The sequence below is a fragment of the Poecilia reticulata genome, chromosome 5 (assembly GCF_904066995.2).
Source record: "Poecilia reticulata chromosome 5, P_reticulata-male-v2, whole genome shotgun sequence".
NCBI lineage: Eukaryota > Metazoa > Chordata > Actinopteri > Cyprinodontiformes > Poeciliidae > Poecilia > Poecilia reticulata.
The window spans coordinates 22649389-22668808 of record NC_088834.1 but is presented as its reverse complement, the minus strand read 5'-3'; the positions used below and the strand labels follow the sequence as shown (position 1 = coordinate 22668808).

General features: G+C 38.3%; 1 protein-coding gene across 5 annotated transcripts in view; it reads right to left on the bottom strand.

The window, feature by feature from the left end:
* chchd6b (coiled-coil-helix-coiled-coil-helix domain containing 6b) overlaps positions 1–19420 on the bottom strand; it is a 69790-nt gene that overhangs the window by 43292 nt on the left and 7078 nt on the right. For 4 of the 5 annotated variants that reach the window (XM_081607291.1, XM_008409382.3, XM_008409385.3 and 1 more), the window contains exons 5-6: positions 11971–11991; positions 9439–9522 (exon numbers count right to left, since the gene is read on the bottom strand). In XM_081607291.1, coding sequence (XP_081463417.1) covers positions 9439–9522; positions 11971–11991 — 105 coding nt within the window. The remainder of the gene's footprint in view (positions 1–9438; positions 9523–11970; positions 11992–19420) is intronic. The other variant, XM_008409383.3, reaches the window with a different exon arrangement.

The window sequence follows — 19420 nt, the reverse complement described above, 5'->3', positions numbered from 1 at the left end:
TTGAAAATAAGACATCTGGTATGATTCACTCCGGCATAATATACAGCTGTGTAATAGCGACACATCAAAGACCAGTTTAGTCGATGTATTTGGGGAAAATGCACTTGGCTTGTTATATGCTAGTAGATGTAGTAGAATAAAATAAAACAGAAATACAAAACTGTCAGGATATGCATGCTGTTAATTCAAAGTAATTCAATCACTGATTGAAAAGGGGTTCAAAATATTACCTTCAAATAGCGTCAAGTTCAATCAATGGAATTTCATCAAAACAAGAGAGACAAGGAGGAAAACAAAAACATTTCCTTATAAATGGAAAAAATAAGTCAAAATAGCAAAAGGAGAACCACTACTGTGATCTCCACAACTTTGCTCCCTAACAAACTATTGGTCCCAGAATGCACCATTGTCGTGAACACATGACATGGCGTGATGAGACCAGAATTTGCTAAAAAAAAAAAAAAAAAAAAAATACAATGACTGATCTAAACAGAGGGCTGCACAGTGGTGCAGTTGGTAGAGCTGTTGCCTTGCAGCAAGAAGGTTCTGGGTTCGATTCTCGGCCCCGGTCTTTCTGCATGGAGTTTGCATGTTCTCCCTGTGCAAGCGTGGGTTTTCTCCGGGTACTCCGGTTTCCTCCCACAGTCCAAAAACATGGTTAGGTTACACAGGTTAATTGGCCTCTCCAAATTGCCCCTAGGTGTGAGTGTGTGTGTGTGTGCGCATGGTTGTTTGTCCTGTGTGTCTCTGTGTTGCCCTGCGACAGACTGGCAACCTGTCCTGGGTGAACCCCACCTCTCGCCCGGTACGCTAGCTGGAGATAGGCACCAGCACCCCTCCCGACCCCACTGAGGGACAAGGGTGTAAGAAGATGGATGGATGGATGGATGGATGGATGGATGGATGGATGGATGGATGGATGGATGGATGGATGGATGGATGGATGGATGGATGGATGGATGGATGGATGGATGGATGGATGGATGGATGGATGGATGATCTAAACAGAAATATTTTGGTGGACAGGTGAATGCAAACCTGTTGTTTTCTAGTCTAGGTGCCACATGCAGTTTGTCAGGTGACTCCCACTGAATTTACCACAGAGATTTGAAGTGGTTATCCAAAACCATGGCTCTGCAAATATCTGTATTAAAAGTAGGCATCTGTTGCTTCATCAGCTATTAAGTTCAGAAACAATTGCCACCACTTCTATGTTTTAATCATCTAATATTAATTTTTTCTCTCAATTTCTGTAGATTTATCAATTTGTTACATTTACATGTTTTGCTTTTAAACAGAATGTGAAGAGTTGATAATACATTTATATGACTAAAAATAGAAGGTAGGGATTTTGAGGTTTATCTCACTTTTTAGAAAAACTGTCATTTCATACACAGTTATGCATTGAAGTGTTTCAATAATCTACTGTACCTAAGTTATTTCTAATAAATGCCTTAATAAAACTGTTTGGGACTGACCAAGTCCTGAGCAATTTTTGTTGGAGGGAAGTAAGATGTAACTTTGACAGGTTTTTAGTGAATATCTGAATTTAAATTAGCCAAATGAACCAGTGGGACGTCTAGTGTTGGAGCCAAGATTAGCAAAAAGGAAAAAAAAAAGAGAAAAAAAAAAGAATCCACTGAAACACAAATATGTGAAAACCTCTGATTACACAAGATAGAGAACGGGACTCTATCTTGTGGTAGAAAACGATTGTACATAATTTAGAATTACGTATAATTTTTGTGTCTTTAAGTCATAAATTCAATGGCTTTTAAAATTCAGATTCCAATTAAACAGAGTTACGTCCATTGTTGACACTTGGGCAAGTGTCAAAAGGATAAATAAAAAATTAATTAACAGAACAGCAAGGCCTGCAGTGCTTTAGATGCAGTTGTGGTTCTGCATGTGACCTCCTCAATGAAGTTGACAATCAGTGGTTTCAAAACTTTGGATTCCTTTTTGCCCTCTACAAAATGAAATCATAATTTGACAGCTTCTTTTATTGCTTACTCACATCATCATTAACTGAAATTAAAATGACAATTTGAAAAATGTGTGACAAAAAGGAAAAAGAAAAAAATCTGTTCAACCTAAGTCGATCGTTCATCTTATGCCACAGAAAATGCAGAGTAGCACAGTTATGTGACAGGCGCATTTTCCCTCAAACGCAACTTGAGCATATTTAGAAATATTCATTTGTGATTAAAGAAATACGGAGCCACAAAATACTCTATTGACTAAATTACACTTGACTATTTCCTCTGGTCACGCAAGAAAAGAAAAGCAACACAGAAGAAAAAGAAAATGGAGTCATTACTGGAGCATCTGGATTAGCAGCTTGAGCTTCTGAGTTTGAGTCGTTCTGGGACAGTGAGACTGTTTTGTGTTTCAGTTTATTAACATGAAATTTTGTGTCTTTTCACCAGAGCAGACTTCAAGCACAGTCCCAGATCAGCTCTCCCGACACCAGAGAAGAGGAGCACCTATCACTGGCACGCATGCTCTGAGCTCTTCCCAGTCGTTTCCACCCATGGGGACAAAAGCCCAATGTGGAGAGACTGAAAAAGGGGGAGATGATAACCCTCCAAGGGGGAGAGCTGGGTTTTGAGGTTGTTGGAAAGGCTCATGGAGGGGATTAGTGTGAATTCATGTGTGCTGTGTTTGTGTATAATCTTGCATACATGCAGGTGTGTGACTAAATCTGTATTTGCTCCCGAATCTCTGTGTTCAGATGATCCTTGCACGCACACTTGTCTGAACACCCTCTAGGAGCTGTTGACTGAGATGGGCTGATGTCAGGGTTTTGAAGGGAGGGGTTCTTTCACGCTCCACGCATGGACGAAGGCGGATTAATTTTTCTTTCTGAGGGACAAGTCGGCAAAGAAGGGGGAGAAGAGGGGATTAGACGAGGTGAATTTTAAACTAAGACTTGTTTACAGAGTCACCGGGTATGTTGCCACAGGAAGTAGGATATACTCTACCTGTACACCGCAGAGAGATTAGGAGAGTTTCCAAAAATTAATGAGAGTGAGCGAGACGGTGGAGAGTGGGGACTGCGAGAGAGGAGATTTGAAGGATGTTCCCGCATGTTCAGTAAGTGGAATCCTGATGATTCTGGGTTTTGATTCTGTGTGCGTTTCGCTTCATGAAAGAGAGGACATTAAAAGTTACTGACCAGCCTTCCCATTAGATATAGTTTGCCACGTATGCAAACTAAATGCCATGTCAGTTTTTTATGTTTCTTTTGATATTTTTTGTAGACCGTTATCTACTCTTCAAAACAAGCTTACATGTGTTCATGTAAGCTGAACACACTTCTTTTGAGTACATTCATTTACAATTTTTACTAATTTTATTCTTTATTAATGCTTTTATTGGTTAAAATTTCTCATTGGAAAGTGTTTATACAAAAAATTTATTATTTTGCTGCCTCGTTTTATGTAAAAACAACAACTATAAAGCCCAGCATTCTTGCGACTAAGCTCATTATTCATTGCATCTGCAGAAGTTCTGTCTCTTAGATGCCAGAAGGAAGTTCATATTTGATGAAATATCATCTTCTACCCAGTCATTTTGGTTCATCAGTTTTCTTGTGACTTTGATGATCCCTTGTGACCTCGTCTCTCTCAGGTACTGCAGCTCCCAGAGCCATGGTGGGTTCGAAGGGACCCAGGTAGAGCAAAAATATTTGTCCATCAATGAATCCAGGCTCAAGTGAGTCAAAACTAGCACTGATTATACCATTTTACTACATTGCCTTTAATGGTTTTTTTTTTTTGTTTGTTTGTTTTGTATTGTTTTATTTTTTGAGTGAAAATCTGCAAAACTCTGTTTAGGTATTTTTGTATGAGACATGTTTAGACCTTTCTTTAAAGTCAATCATCTGGTTCAGAGTCCAAAGTAAGGAGCCTTGGGACAAACTAAAATCTGGTACAGAAGAGTAATACATAGTCTGTGCTAAAGGCAACCTTCTGGCGAGCTATCAGAGATTTGACCAACATTGACAGGCGTGGAGCTCCTTGTTTGGGAAAAAAAAAAGTCAGATTCAGAAAATGATGGTCAGGCAGACAGATTTATAATGAGCCTTTTTATACCACTAACCTCCTCAGCACTTAAGTGGAAGGCCACTGAACTGCTTCTCTTTAATCTTCACCTCTCATCCAAAATGCCTCTTCAGTATTGAACATGGTTGAAAGTAACATGCTTATAAGTTGCAATGATAACAATCATACCAGTAAGCCAATTGAAGTCACTAATGGGGCAATCGCAGGTCCTGCCATCCATTTAACTCAATTTTTGGATTGTTACTCAACAGCACAAACATGTCCACCAACAATTCCATTTGAATGGTTTCCATCACAGGTGTAATTTGCTGAAAAACCTTCTGGGGAGATGAGTCAGGGCTGCAGAGTTGGTGTTTGAAAGATGAAATCTGAAGCTATCTCCTCTGTTTAGTGTTCATATTTAACATTTACAGACATTTTCCCTGCTCTCTTAAACCACTTGTCTGCCCTGCCAAAAGTTACACATTTCTGTCTTTAGACAGGTGTCCCTTGTCCTTGAGATGCAAATGAACTGTGGATTCTAAACTTGTGAGTTTGCCCTTCTCAATGGTGGTCGGAGTTCACTCCACAATCGGCGAGTTGCCGGTTCACCACTAAGGTTGTGTTTGGGTGTTTTTTTGTCCTTGGGATGAACCAATCTTTGTTAGATAGTTTTGTTGGGTTTAATACACATACAAACATCATGCCAGGAAAATATCCTTCTTCGTTCCTTATTTGACTCCAGTTATATATGGAATGAAAATGTTCTTCAGCCTAGTCTAACAAGAAGTCCAGTTGCCTTCTACTTAAGCACTTAGGATCGTCATATCCCAGATGACTGGAAACCTCTTTGAGTATATAGTAGTAAGCTCCACCATGCCTGCAATAGCAGCACAGTCTGTACCATCAACATCAATCCAGTTCACACCAGATGGAAAAAAAATACAAGAAAATTTAGCGAATGAAATCCATATCAAATGAGTTAAAAAGAAATTTTGTTTTGTCAGTATATATTTGTAAGTGAAAAACTTGTTAATATCCTTAGGATGCATGTAGCCAATCAGTTACTGTATAATAAGTGCTTCAAAGAAGACAGCTTGCACGTGAACCTGTCAATAAAAAGACAATGATCACACGTTTACACATACACCCCCACACACCGGCTGTTTGCACATTTGTGTTAGTAGTGAACTCAAATGGCATCTACAGCCTTTAGACAAACAGAATACTTTATCTTCTTTTATTCGTAAGACAAACAGGAAACTGAAGTATGTTTGATCATGTCTTTTCACACAGGCAACACACGTGTGCACACACACACATTCTTCCAGACACCTTCAAAGACTTCAATTGAGTTAAAGGGAAGATAAAACAGTAATTGTCTCTGAATTTTCCAATTAATTAATTTTAAATCTTTGTTTTAAACATTTACAAGTACAAAGATGTCTAAAGCATATGTGTGGTCAATATGACAATATTTAATTATAAAGGATTAGAATTTAGGTAGATCTTGAAGATTTTCGCAACTCCCATTGAAGCAAGATTTGATTTATTTAAAAAATTAAATAAAATAAAGATTGTTTTAGGATTAGCAGATTGGTGATTGGATTTTTTCTTTCTTTTGTTTTATCAATTGTTGACCATTAACATCAGAAATATGTTACATAAAAATACTGTGTTTTATTCAGAAAATACATGTCCAATATCTAGACCAGGGGTCCTCAAACTTTTTCCTGTGAGGGCCACATAACTTTTTTCTTCTCTGGTGGGGGGCCGGAGTCAGTTTGTAACAGAAAAAGTGTGACGATTGCAGGAGTGCCTAAATGTAAAAATATATTGTTTTCCAGAAAGCACAATCAAATAACCCTCTCTGGGTTCTTCACAGAAAAAATCCAGGAAGGATTATAGTCCATATTTTCTGAACCATGAGTCAAACTGGACTATAAGCCACAACCCCAAAGTTTTTTTTTTTTTTTAAACCAGTAAACATACACATATAAGCCACAGATATCTCTGCCGCTCCAGGTTTTCCACAGCGATGCAGCAGCAGCAGAGGGGGGCGGACACCCAAAATTTGAGTCATAACAGGTCAATTGAATATCACATTTATTACAGTTGAAAAATAAAAAGTTGCCAAGATTAGATTTAACTGAACTGATTACGGTAGGTTCCGAACGGTAACTAACAGTAAAAGTGCTGATCCTTCGTGTTGCTACTAGCATGTGCTAAATCAGTGGTGCCAACCTTTTTATTACCGCAGACCAGTCAAGACTTGGACATTTTGTTGTGGCCCGGGAGAGGGGGAGGGGAGTGGACAGTCAGATAAGGCTTCTGCATGTTGGTGTTCCCACTAAATACTGAATATGTCCTATTTGGGTTGTCTTAGCCCTTTTATCGCAGCCTGTGGGGTTTTCCCTGACTGGGAACGAGAATACAACCTGTTGAATATGACAGGTAGCCAATCAAAAAGCGCGGTGACGTAAGAACAGAGGGGAATCCCAAACAGCTGACATATCGCGGAACTGAGAGTTCGGTAGATATCGGAGATGATATGTGAAAATGTTTATTATTAAATCTAAAGGTCATTATTATGTTTATTCAGTTAAAAATGTTAACTATGAAAAAACATATTCACCTCCAAATCATAGTGCAGCAAATACAGCGGCTGCTCCCGTTGTCTTTCATCCACCGCCTTTTCTTTTTGTTACATCTTTTATCTCTTAAAATGAGTCCACAAACGTTCACTATTGCTTCTACATCGTCATCCGTGTTTGGTTATTCTAAATTCCCATATGCTATGTTGGGGATTTTACTGAATTATCCTCTGGAATCGGGATGTTCGTGACTGGAATCGGTTCGTGTTGCTTCTGCCTTGGACACACGAACCTATCAAACCTGTTGTACTTTTATCAGCTCTGTGGTCACAGAGGTTTGGAGAATCGGCCAACAATTCTTAAATCTTTCTGTTTAAAGCAGACTTAAGACTCACAAGCTCTACTCATCTCCTCTTGACCACTGCCCAAACGCTCTGACTCTGGCCGCTAGTAACGTTTATATATCCCTTCAAAATAACAGAAGCGCCACAAAAACAAAAATTTTTACTTTCGTAAAAATTTTAACTCACGATAATGACTAACGGGAGCCCTGAGCTTGTTTCTCTGCAATGAGACGGTCCCATCTGGGAGTGATGGGAGACAATAACACCCGAGGTGTGTTGCTTGAGCACAGCTTGCTTAGTCTCTATGTGGCAAAGCAGCTTGAAGCTTCATTGCCTCATTAGCAGCCCGTCGCTGCATGTTACGCAGAGCGGGCTTGTAATGTGGGACTCACCTACCGGTCCGGGATAAATCCATTCTCCTGTCTCTTCTCTGGGCCTTTTCCCTTTGCAAAGACACTTTCCAAAGACATCTGATCTGTTTCTTACTCATTATGCTGCTTGTGGGCTCAATGTTGGCGAGCAAGTAACCAAGACTTCCAGTGATTCACTTCCTGCTAAAGAGCCCCCTGGTGGTTGAAGAGAAATCCACATATATACGGCTTATAGTCCGGAAAATACCGTAAATGAAAAAAAATCTGAATGCTCTCTGGTATTGTTCAGGGGGCCGGACCAAATGTGGAGGCCGTAGTTTGGGGACCCCTGATCTAGACTGTGTCAGAGTAAAACTATCTTGGACTATCAGCAGCAACAGAATAGAAAGTACTGATGAAACAACTGAATTGACTCTGTTATAAATGCCTTTTCTTTTATTCATTCTTGACAATACATTCTGAAAAGCTTCCTTAAATACATGACTGAATCATGAACTCCTTCAGTCTTTTTAATTTTATGTATATGACCTCTGTCGGTCACCATTCAGGTTTTAAGAGACCATTTATTTTCAACCAACTAAATTTAGCGACAGTTATGGGAGAATAAAAAGGGGAAGGATAGGCAGCAAAATAGGAGCAATGCCACGAATGGAGAGCCGGATGAAAGTGTTGGACTGAAAAATGAAGGAAAATAAGGTGGAAGATGGTCGCCGACTGAGGACAGACAGTCTGTTCAATGCACAGTCCGTATAGCCTTTTTTTTTATCTCCTCCCACTCAGTCCCTTTCTTTCTCACTACCTCATCCACATGCAGGTCAGCTGCGAGTAAATGATGGGGGGAGAAAAAGATAGGAGAGAAAAAGGGACTGTGGCGGCAAGCGAAGAAAGATAGAGCATCCTGCACTCTCCTGCCAATCAGTCTTCTCTGTCAAGCATTGCAGCGCGTGCCGCTTGCTACGAGTCATGCAGAGACCCCACCATTTAACTTGGCTATGTAAAAGGTTTTCTCAAAGGCCTAAAGGAGGTGAGTGCCAGGGACTAGATAAGGTCCCCTTCTGTATACCTGATGGGCCCTGCCGCAGGGAGGGAGGGTTAGAGTGGAAGAGCCAAAGAGTCTCCAACTAATACTTGAGGGAAAAGCTGTGAATGCACACAGTAACACCCAGAGGATGGGCAAGGAGAAAAGGGAAATAGCCTACAGGAGAGTTTGTTTTTCTTCGATGATTTCACTGCTTTATTTCATATTAGGTTGCCACTTAAAGTTTCATAACAAAATGTCTCTCTCTACATTTTACTTTACTTTTTACATAGTAATTACAATGAGCAGAAAAATAGCAAATGAAAATGTCAAATGTCTAAAGCTCTCCATACCCATTGGGTTATGGGTTTACTTATATTTTTAAGCAATATCCTCCGCATTTCAGCTTCATATTATTTTCCAAACAACGACTGAGTGACACCTGATGTGTTTTTTGCATTAAAATCTGATATGGATCACACTTTTTTTTTTCAATAAGTCCTAATACTTTACACCACAAACTTTCTTCTTGAATGACATTAGATACAAGAAACCAAAGACATTATTTCCTTAAAAAAAATAAATAAATAAAAAATAAATTTAAAAAAATGCCCAGCAACCTGCATTTATCTTTTTTCACTTAAAATGGTAGAAAGAAGGGTGTCTTATCTTCGTTTGTTTATTTTCTTATAAAGCATTTTGAGTTGCCATGTGCATGAATGGTGCTGTACAAACAAACTTGCCTATATGTAACTAAGAAAATAAATCCATCTGAGATGCCTCTGCTCCATCACATCTGAATTCCCATCTGGCTGCTGACTCAATGTAATTTGTATTTTAATACTTCCTTGACAATGTGTAGTAGTATAACTTACATTATTACCTTATGTAAGATCAAGCTACCTCCTTAATAATGCCATATTTCTTTTGAGAGATTAAAAACTCTTGAGAAAGCTATGCAACGCAACAAACTTTTTTTGGACAAAAATGCTTCTACAAAATATAGTTTTTTGATTTTCTAACACTTCAACAAACAATCAGCAAAAATGGCAAAAGCATCCTTACTTTTTTCTCCATTATTTCTAATTGCTCTTTGTAGAAACTCTGGATTGTGGCCAGCTCCTGTTCTTTTCGCTCCAACAGTCTAGCCTGGGAAAGAAAACAAGAAAGAGAGAGATTAAGTATGAATGACAGCAAAGATTTTTTTTTAGAAAAACACGACAAAAAATAAATAAATAAATAAATAAATAAATCAAAACACCTGTCCTAGATTGATTTATACTAAGATTAGCTTACAGAGCTAAGAGAATACTGCAGGCAATTGTTTGGCAAGGGACTCTACTCATCAAAATAAATTGAGCTTAAACTAAATATAGTTCACATGTTTCCAATATTTGTTTGGAAAAAACACCAAAAACGAAAGAAATTTGTAACTAACATGACTGTGGAAAGATTAAGGTGGTAAGAATGCCTTTTCAAGGCACTGTAAAATACATTTTTATTTATTGTCAAAGCATCTATACAAAAGGCAGGAAGCAACAATAGCAACTCCAGGTGGAGTGGAAATGATTGGCTGAAATCACTGAAAATACAGCAGAACACGACTGGAAACACTGAGCGTGTTAACTATTATTTCCAGTATCAATCATTTGTACTTTACCTCCAAGCAGAACACTAACCACAGTGCAAATGTTTTTGAATCACAAAGTATAAAAATCACCATATACAGCTTCTAAACCTGGTGACGCATGGCCACTTGATACAACTGTATGCAGGAGAACAGTACTTGAAGATGTTTGCTGAGATAAACATTTCAGATTACTACTGTGTTCCCCAGAGCAGTACATACACAACGGGGCTTAGTAGTACAGCTGTAAGATGCAAATGATGAATACTTTCTTCCACTGTGAATTAACAAATTACTTGTATATTGAGATTTCAAAAGAATTCAAAAACAAAAATGTGTAATTTCGTCTTTCCCAAGTATTCAGTTAAAAAACAAGAGGTTGTGTATTTCTGTGTAGCCTATACTTCTTTTCACAAGTCCTACTAATTCATTTTAAGTCAAAATAACATAAGCAATGTGTTGGAACTCTACATTTAATTAGAACCCATAAAATCTAGATTACAAAGCAGCACAAAGAAAGTCGATTTGGTTGTAAACCAACACCATGCAATGACACTTACAAAACTAGTTAGGTGGCATAAGATTGGCCCAGCTGTGGCTGGAGGTGAAGTGGTGTGGTTGACATTAGCAGGAGGTGAAAGCCTTTTATAAGCTCACTGAGCCAAGCTGTGACAGGCAGCAAGATGGCGGACTGGCTGAAGGAAGACCCACAGTTTGGGCCATGGCAAAGCAGCATGCAAGCAAAAGAAGACAAAAAACAGATGTAAAAAAAAAAAAAAAAAAAGAGAGAGAGAGAGAGAGACACACTTTGAAAATTTGTTGGCATTTTAGCTGGAAGAAAGAGAAATGTATGCATTGGTGATAAAAAAAAAGAAACCAGTTTCAAAAGCATAGGAGCATATAACTTTATCATTCCCCAAACATTAACGACATAATTAAAAAGAACTCCATGAATAATATGAATTTGAATAACATATAGCGAAACCTAGCAAAAGTGCTAATAAATGAAAAAAAAAAGAACAGAAATCAATAAAATATAAAAGTGAATGAGTTTCGAATGAACAAAAGTTGGGGAGCTCTGTCAAGCCATGGGACAGCGGATTGTAAATACTCTGTTTTTCACAAAGCTGAGAATTATGTTCACTGCCGCATTGTATTACTAATTCACAAAAATGTATTTTGGTTTTTCAAATGAATTTATTAACATAAAAATATACACACAGAGCCACTCATTTTTTTTTACCCCAGAAAACAAGCATATCGCTTTAAGCTGATTTATTATGCAGCTGTATTTTAAAACATACTCATGAAAAAACTGTTGAATGCATGATAATTAGCGTGAACATGATATGCTACTTGAACACAAAGAAAAACTCGTCTAAGATCCAAAGCAGAGCACCTGCACATTAATCTGTGTAGAACGGAAAGGGAAAGTGGTGCTAAACCAAAGATACACACACTGATACTATATCATGTTGAAATGATGACTATTTCCTCTACTTAACGGGTGAATTAGTAAGAGTATGATCAGATGAAATATTAACTGATCTACTCTTCTTCTGTACCACTTAAATAAATTGGTATGCACACAAGCACATCTACACTGACTGACATAACATTCATTGCAATCCAGTGTAATCTTGTGCTAACTTAACAGACACACACATCTTCGAAGAGCACATGAGCAAATCCCTGCTCTGCGCTCCCTCTTTCAACGGTCGCTGTTTGATGCTTGGAGAATGCGTGTACATGTGCGTTTGCATGTAAAATCTCCTCTGCCAGCAGCACAGATGATGTGTAATTTTCTAGCTGAATACCTCCCAAAGATTTGTTGTGCAAAATGATGGCGGCAGCACACTTGCAGCCTTGCTTTAAAGCACAATGAAAACATGACATCTAAATAGAGAAAAGAGACAGAGAAAGAGAGAAAGGGATAGCCGAACTAAGACGGTAATAGTGTTGTTGCTTACCCACGCATCCAAATCTGCTGGCTAGGAAAGAGAGAGGGAACTGGAGTTAGAGAGACAATAGAAGGAGGAATGATACAGAGTTTAGGTGCAAAAAGGAGGTGAAATAAAGACAAATTTCAGAAAGTAGAATCCAGAAACTTTCAGAAGAAAGAGACTTGGTACTTCTAAAAACCCTTAGAAAAACAAGTACGAACTGTTGTTGCTGTTGTTTGCATAACGGTTTACTTTTAGAGTTTATATTGCATTACAATTACAAGAAAATATATCCTTTCATTTATCTAGATGCATTGTTAGGGTTAAGGTTAACCCTATCCATCTAAAACTATCCAAGGACTGAATGTTATAACTTGGTTCCAGCATAGCTTCTGTTATGGTGTTATGATCAGAGTTGCCATGTTCTGTTGACAGAATTGACTAATCAATGTTGTAAAGATGGCTGACAACACTGATCTACAACAGCCTTAAATAAGGATTGACACCTTTTAAAATCATTCTATTGGCAGCATTTTTGGGTGCTCTGTAGAAAACAAAAATATTGACAGTGATAGACAAGATGCGCATGTCAGAGTACTGAGATCAACATGATCTTCTAAAGACACTAAAAAGTTAAGATATGCTTTGCAGTTTCTTAAGCTAAACTGCTTATTCATAGTATGGTTTTTTTTAGTTAAAAATTCATCAAGTCAAAAGTTGTGAGCAAAGCTTTGCTGTGATTTATAGTAAAAACCGTTGAGGTTTATTAAAGCAGTTGAGCTCCTGTGCATTATTCTGTTCAAATAACTCCTAAATTTTAGGAAAAATAAATTAACATGGAGTTATCCGACACTCCTAATATAGCCTATGCATTTTTATGCTACTCATAATAATTTATAGACCTTTACGACTTTGTGTCAAATGCAGCCACAAAGTATTATATGACCATATATGGTAGGCTATCCCCAAATCAAACAAAGCTCAGACAGGCGTACAATGCCATATTCTGTTTTTTCTGTTCCTACCAAGCTCTCCCAGTCTGGCGTTGGATACAGAACACAGAGGGGACAGATTAAAGCGGTAGGTGGCTCTAATGTTGCCATGCCTCATAAAAACACCATTGAGTTAAATGAGGTGAACTCACAAAGCCAGTGGCTGCAAAATGCGTTTGTGTGGTTTTGGGTAATCTTTGTAACGGATACAGCCGACACCATCTGTTAAACCTTTCCTGCTCTTCGGTCGCTGGACCAAATCTGAATGTGTGTCTAAGAGTGTCCATGTATGTGTGAATAGCCGGGATCCCCATGGATTGCTCACAGGAGTGAGGCGGTTCCAATTTCCATAGATGAGAGATTTTAGAGGAGAGGGAAAGGGGCTTGTAGAGATGCAGACAGATAAACACACACACACACACATACACGCCCAAGCAGTTTGATGGAGTCTGCAGGCCAATAGCAAACAGTGTGACTGCAGGTACATCTACATTATATTTATGTGACCCAGATCTCCCTGGTGACCAAATGTCAACGTGAATGTAAAAACCTATAGACTAACTTATGGAACCGTCATGGCGGTGGCTCTAAACCATCCACTCGTGTATATAACATCAACTTCAGAACAATAAAAACATGTATTTGGTTCTCTTGTCACAGGTCAGGCCATGTATGTTCTGTTTGGTTGGAGGACATGCCAGCAACTTTGTCTAAAATGCGGTGAATTTATATGACTAGAGGAAACGAATGCTTTGTTCTACCATTTGAGCTACTAAACCCCAGGAAAATGTCATGTCACTTATTCCACCCTGCAATGGACTGGTGACCTGTCCAGGGTGTGACCTGTATTTTGCCCAATGACATATTTCAAAAGAAAAACATTGGTTAAAAGATGACAGATGTAGAAAAATATTTTGAAAAAACTTTTACACAGAAAGTCAAAATGGACATCTGCAAAGTGGACCTCCATGTATCTATCTATCCTTCCTTCCTTCCTTCCTTCCTTCCTTCCTTCCTTCCTTCCTTCCTTCCTTCCTTCCTTCCTTCCTTCCTTCCTTCCTTCCTTCCTTCCTTCCTTCCTTCCTTCCTTCCTTCCTTCCTTCCTTCCTTCCTGTTTATGTTATTCAAAATTAATACAATCGTACATTACGTTATTCAAAATTAATACAATCTTACATTACATTATTCATTTACAAATTGTTCAACCCGCTGAACTAATGAAGTATGAAACATGGGGTAAATGGACAGTAGCTGAAACATTAGTATAGCTTGAACAATGTGAGGAAATAAAGGAAACTGCAAAAAAAAAACAAAAAAACAATGGAATAAGCACCTTATTTTACCTAGAAAAAAAACATGCAAAAGTCATCCATTTTTAATCAGAAACAGTTTCATCTTTGCACCACCTCATGTTTACAGTTATGATCCTAATATTTATGTTCTTTTCTAGCCAAGCATCTGGAATGGGCACAATGTACAAATAATGACATATCGCTCCAAACCGTTTCAATAACAGTGAGTAATGTGTAGAGGAGAAGAAAAGAGGACAAATAACCTTTCAATAAATTCTGTTTTCTCATGAGACTTGATGGGTCCTTGCGTCTGCCTGAGAATAATTCATGCATTTTATTAGATAAGAATGATCTAAAAGTGCAAAATATCTGTATATGTGAAAAGGGGGGCACATTTTACCAGCCCAGAAAAATCAAAGATGCTCCTTCAATATAACCGCACCAATTTCATGGATCCTGATACATTTGATCATGTATGCTTAGTTGATTATGTTTGCTGCGTGTACCGAGCAGGTCACCAGATGCACCAGCTTGGCAACGCTTCACGCTTCATTTAGACTTGGAATCTTAACCATCCAGTAACATAGTGTGTTTCTGTCTATTTCTCTGTGGGAGAGGAAAACAGAAAAAACAGAGACAGAGACTGTGACACAACAAAACCATGTGAGCATGGCAGTGTAAATGTGTGTGAGTGAGTGAGTGAGTGAGTGCGTGCGTGCGTGAGTGAGTGAGTGAGTGTGCATATGTGCATGCATGGCAATATCAGACCTTTTGGTCTCCAACACCACCTCACAAAGTGTGAAACGCTTCCTTGGAAATCAATTATGTAAATGCTAAATTATGCAAATGGTGCGTGTGAATGAATCTATGTGTTTGGGGAGAAAAGGTTTTGGTTTGGTTTCAGCCTGAAAGTCAGGAGAGTAGAGAGAGAGAGAAAAAGAGAGAGTGAGATGAGGGAAGAGGAATAAAATTAGGATTAGTGTGGAGAATGTCACAGCGAGACACGGTGTGCACAATTTAACTCTTGATTTGGCTTTTTAATCAGAAAGAAAGATGGAGACGGATGCAAATACAAACAGAGAAGAGAAAATACCTGAAAATTGTGGCTAATTCGCTGACATCCCTCTCCCTGTCATATCATAATGGAAGTAAGCATGTTATCCATCACATGTGCCAGTAATAATACATATCTGTAGTAACGCTGAGGCCGAGTCTAAACTTAAGATTTATCAGAGCTGCTAAATTAGCTAAAAGGCAGCATTTTGCAAAACCTTTGCATTAAAAGGCACATACACCCATATTCAAGCTTCAATGTGAAGTTGTTTAGTATTTACAACAATAGTTTTTGGTTGTTTTTTTTTAATAGTCTGTTTTTATTCTATTATTACTGCTACAAAAAAGAAGTAGTTTTGAGGTACAACTACATTTCAGTGATCAGGGATAACATTATGACTGCTATAAAGGGAAGTGAGTACCACAGATCATCTCTTCATCATGGCAGCTGTGAATGTTTGGGTATATTAGGCAGTAAGTAAACATTTCAAGCGTTTGATTATATTGCATTAATGCATATTATTTGACTTTTACAGGCAATTAAATCATTAATTTTGGCTGCACTGGGTATAAATATTTTATTTTATTAAATAAAATAGCATGCATTTTGCCATGTTTTTGCAGTCGTTTAAGTTTAGCCAAAGGGGAAACTCTCTAGGCGCCTTATGGTGCAGCAGTAGAGCGGTCACCCGATAAATGGCGGCTTTTAGCCCTGGAATCAGCCGTTCGTGGTTCAACTCTCAACCTCAGGATCTTTGTAGCATGTCTTTCCCCATCTTCTCTTAACCCCTTTCCTCTAAAAAAAGAAATACTTAGAATAAAGGCCACCAGCCCCACAAAATCTTCCGTAAAATGAAAATTACTGTCATAAAGGACACTTTCACCTTTTCACATGAATGGAATTGTCCAAGAATAAATCCAAGCCTCCCTAAAAAACGTTCAGTTGTTTATGCATTACAATTGTGCATTTCATTTTCATGGTCTTCGTGGATTATTTGGAGTCATTTTAGTTTGGTAGAAAGGATAACTCCATATCAAGTATGGGCCGCCTCTCACTTTTACATTGGGATTATATGACAACAATAAGTGCAGAGCCTCTTGACAACCGCTCAAGTGTTTATGCACTGCATTTCTAAATTTGTCACCACACCAACACCTGTGGGTGATATGTACATCTTCCTGCACCTGTAAATTAAAAAAAAAAATGCATGCAGACATGAACTCTTACATGCTCATGCACACGAGGTGTAGCAGAAATACCAGAGGCATGAACTGGTTAGTCTAGCTGTTTGCTCATTAAATGTGAGGTTTCTTCACATAACCGTGGGAGGTTAGATGAATTAACACTTCATCATCAGCCTTCTTTGGCACACAAACTGTCACAGAGACAGAGAGGGGGGGAGAAAAAAAAGACACTGCCAAGGATGCAGTGAGAAAGAGAATGCAGAATAAAAGAAGGATGCTGATAAAAGAAAAATAGGTTTTTGTTAGAGAGGAGACAGAAGAGTTGTACAGTTATCTGTTCAACAAATGTGTACAAAAATCATACATAATTGTTATAGATTAGATCAGGTACATTTGTTAGTATCTAAAAAAATAATAATAATAAAACCTTTCTGTAAAATGTGTATATTTTTGCTACCACAAATAAATGTGAACAAATGTGAAGAAAAATAACAAATGTTTATTTATTCTGTATGAACTGGTCTAACAACTAAACTTCTATAAAAACAAGCATGATGGCATTTATTTTCATGGTAAGTCTTGTCCAGTTGACTCATTACATCCCAGTAGCTCTCTGACGGGATGGGTGCTGTGCTCCAGCACATCGAACCTTTCAGTCGTGAGAGTTGGTGCTCGACAGATCAAAATCTGCTCAACCTGGGGCGTTATCTGCTCGACAGCAGCTACAGATGCTCAAAATGAAGGGGGCAAGCTTTTGCATCTATGAATGAGCAAGCACTTGCAAAGAGCTTATGTGATTTAACATGAAGAAAAGATGTCAAGTCTCTGGTGAGACTAAGGTGAGGCAGCTTAGACTTAGTCTTAATGCCAGTTTTTTTGTTTTTAGTGTTTCTATGTGAGGTAAATTTTAAAGTACGGCTGTGTGTGCATGATCAAAGGGTTATAAAAGTATTCAATCACCCTTTGACATTTCGTGATGCTACAACCTCACACTTCGATGTATACAATAACAATTTCACACTATACCGTCTAAGGCAGTGTTGAGTTATAAACATAGAAGCTGAATTCTAGTTTATAAACATCTGAAACCAAAACTGAGCTTTATTGTCAGTGTGCATTATGCCACGTGTAGCTGAACACCAGCACTGCTAATCTTCCTAAACAATTTCATTACCTCTTTAAAAAAATAGTAGTGATAACACAATGTTGCGGTGATACTTCTTTGGAGCGCCAGGGTTACTAGTCAGAGTTTATTAGAACATAGATTAAGCTAAATACAGCAAAATTCTGGAAGAAAACATGCAAAGATGGAGATTAACATTTCAGCAAAGATGAAGATTTACATGGAAAAATCCACACAATACAATGGATTATAGACTAAACCATATTCATAGTTAGAATGATCTAGTCTAAAGAGAATGTATCACATATTTTTAAAATGTGATGCATTTTAAAAATGTATCACATTTTCCATTCAGTCACAGATGTTTTCAATCTGTGATTGATTGAGATCAAACTACTTCCTTATTCCATTTTATTCCTCTTGGACCAGTTATCTTCAATCCTTCTTCCATTTCAGATTTTGGCTAATCAGGAGGTGAACTAGTCAACCAGCAGCAAGGATGAAGCATCGCAATTTATTTCCAAGCCTTGCAATAAACTACAGGGCTTTTTCTTGCTTATTAGCTGCTATGTTACCTATTAAACTATATCTGTTTTTTCTCTGGCTAATCTCTAGCCTAGAGTCTCAGCTGCTTCTGTCCACAAAGCTGCCTGATTTTAAACATGAGTAGTTTCAAGGAAAAATACCTGCCTCGAATGCTGTGTTTTCTATCAAAGACTGATGTCTTATAGAAGGACAATCTTCCTCTTTCAGAGCAACAATGCAGTTAACATTTCCATTTATTCTGCTAAAACATAAAAGCAATAAATCTTCAAATCTGCTGAAAGGATAGTAGTTGAGAAAATAATGTTGCTTCAGGCTGGTTATCAGGAAGGGATGAGTCAGTAAATAAAAAACTGTGCTAATTAATAACAGTAGAGATGTGCCAGGCCTGTTTGTAATCATGGAGATAGAGAAAATTCAATTAAAACATAATGGTTAAAAAATAAAAAAATCAATGCAAGTAAAGAAATTAGCTGAAGTTAGATTAAAACCGGGGAGGGGGTAGGGGGGACTGACAAATGTCTTTTAAAGTGAGACAGCAGGGGAGACGGCTGGTTAGCAGGAACATCTTGTAGCTGAAAGCTGCATATTCAGTGCAAAACACAACATTTACACTCTAGTGAAGTGTCACTTCCTGGTGGTTTGTACACAGCAGCAGGGCAGCACATTGTTAACGTGTGGCACCAGCGCCTGTGGTCTGAAGCCTTGTAATCTCAGGTCTGACTTTAACGAATGCCAAGCTTTTCAGCCTGCTTTTTAAAATAATTTCTCTTGGACAGTATCAGGACCATTTCCATGTGACATCACTGACACACACACATACACACACACAGGAGGAAGAAGAGAGAAAGGAATCTAGGAGTACATGTTGCCCAGCAGCCCATTTTGCAGAGCGGGGCTGGGTTCCATCCTAATTTTAATCCCCTACCAGGAATGAAAATGTTCCAACAATGCCATCTAGTGCCTATTCACAAAACTACATGTTTTTTGCCACACCGGAACCAACACACCCTGGAAGAATATTAAAGAGTGTTTCAAGCCTCAACAAAACGGCACCGCAACTAGTGAAAATGTCGTGCAGCAATAAAGAACAAAAGACATTAGGGAGCATGAGGTATGCTTTAAACACACAGACCAAACAATCTCACAAGAGGGACATAAGAAGGTGAACAAAAGGGTGCTAAATCTTTTATTACACGTCATGATTGAACCACAAAACCAAAAATATCCTCCTACAGACGGTGTCATTCTTTACGGATGAATAAAACTTGTCAGATTTAGTCGGCTGT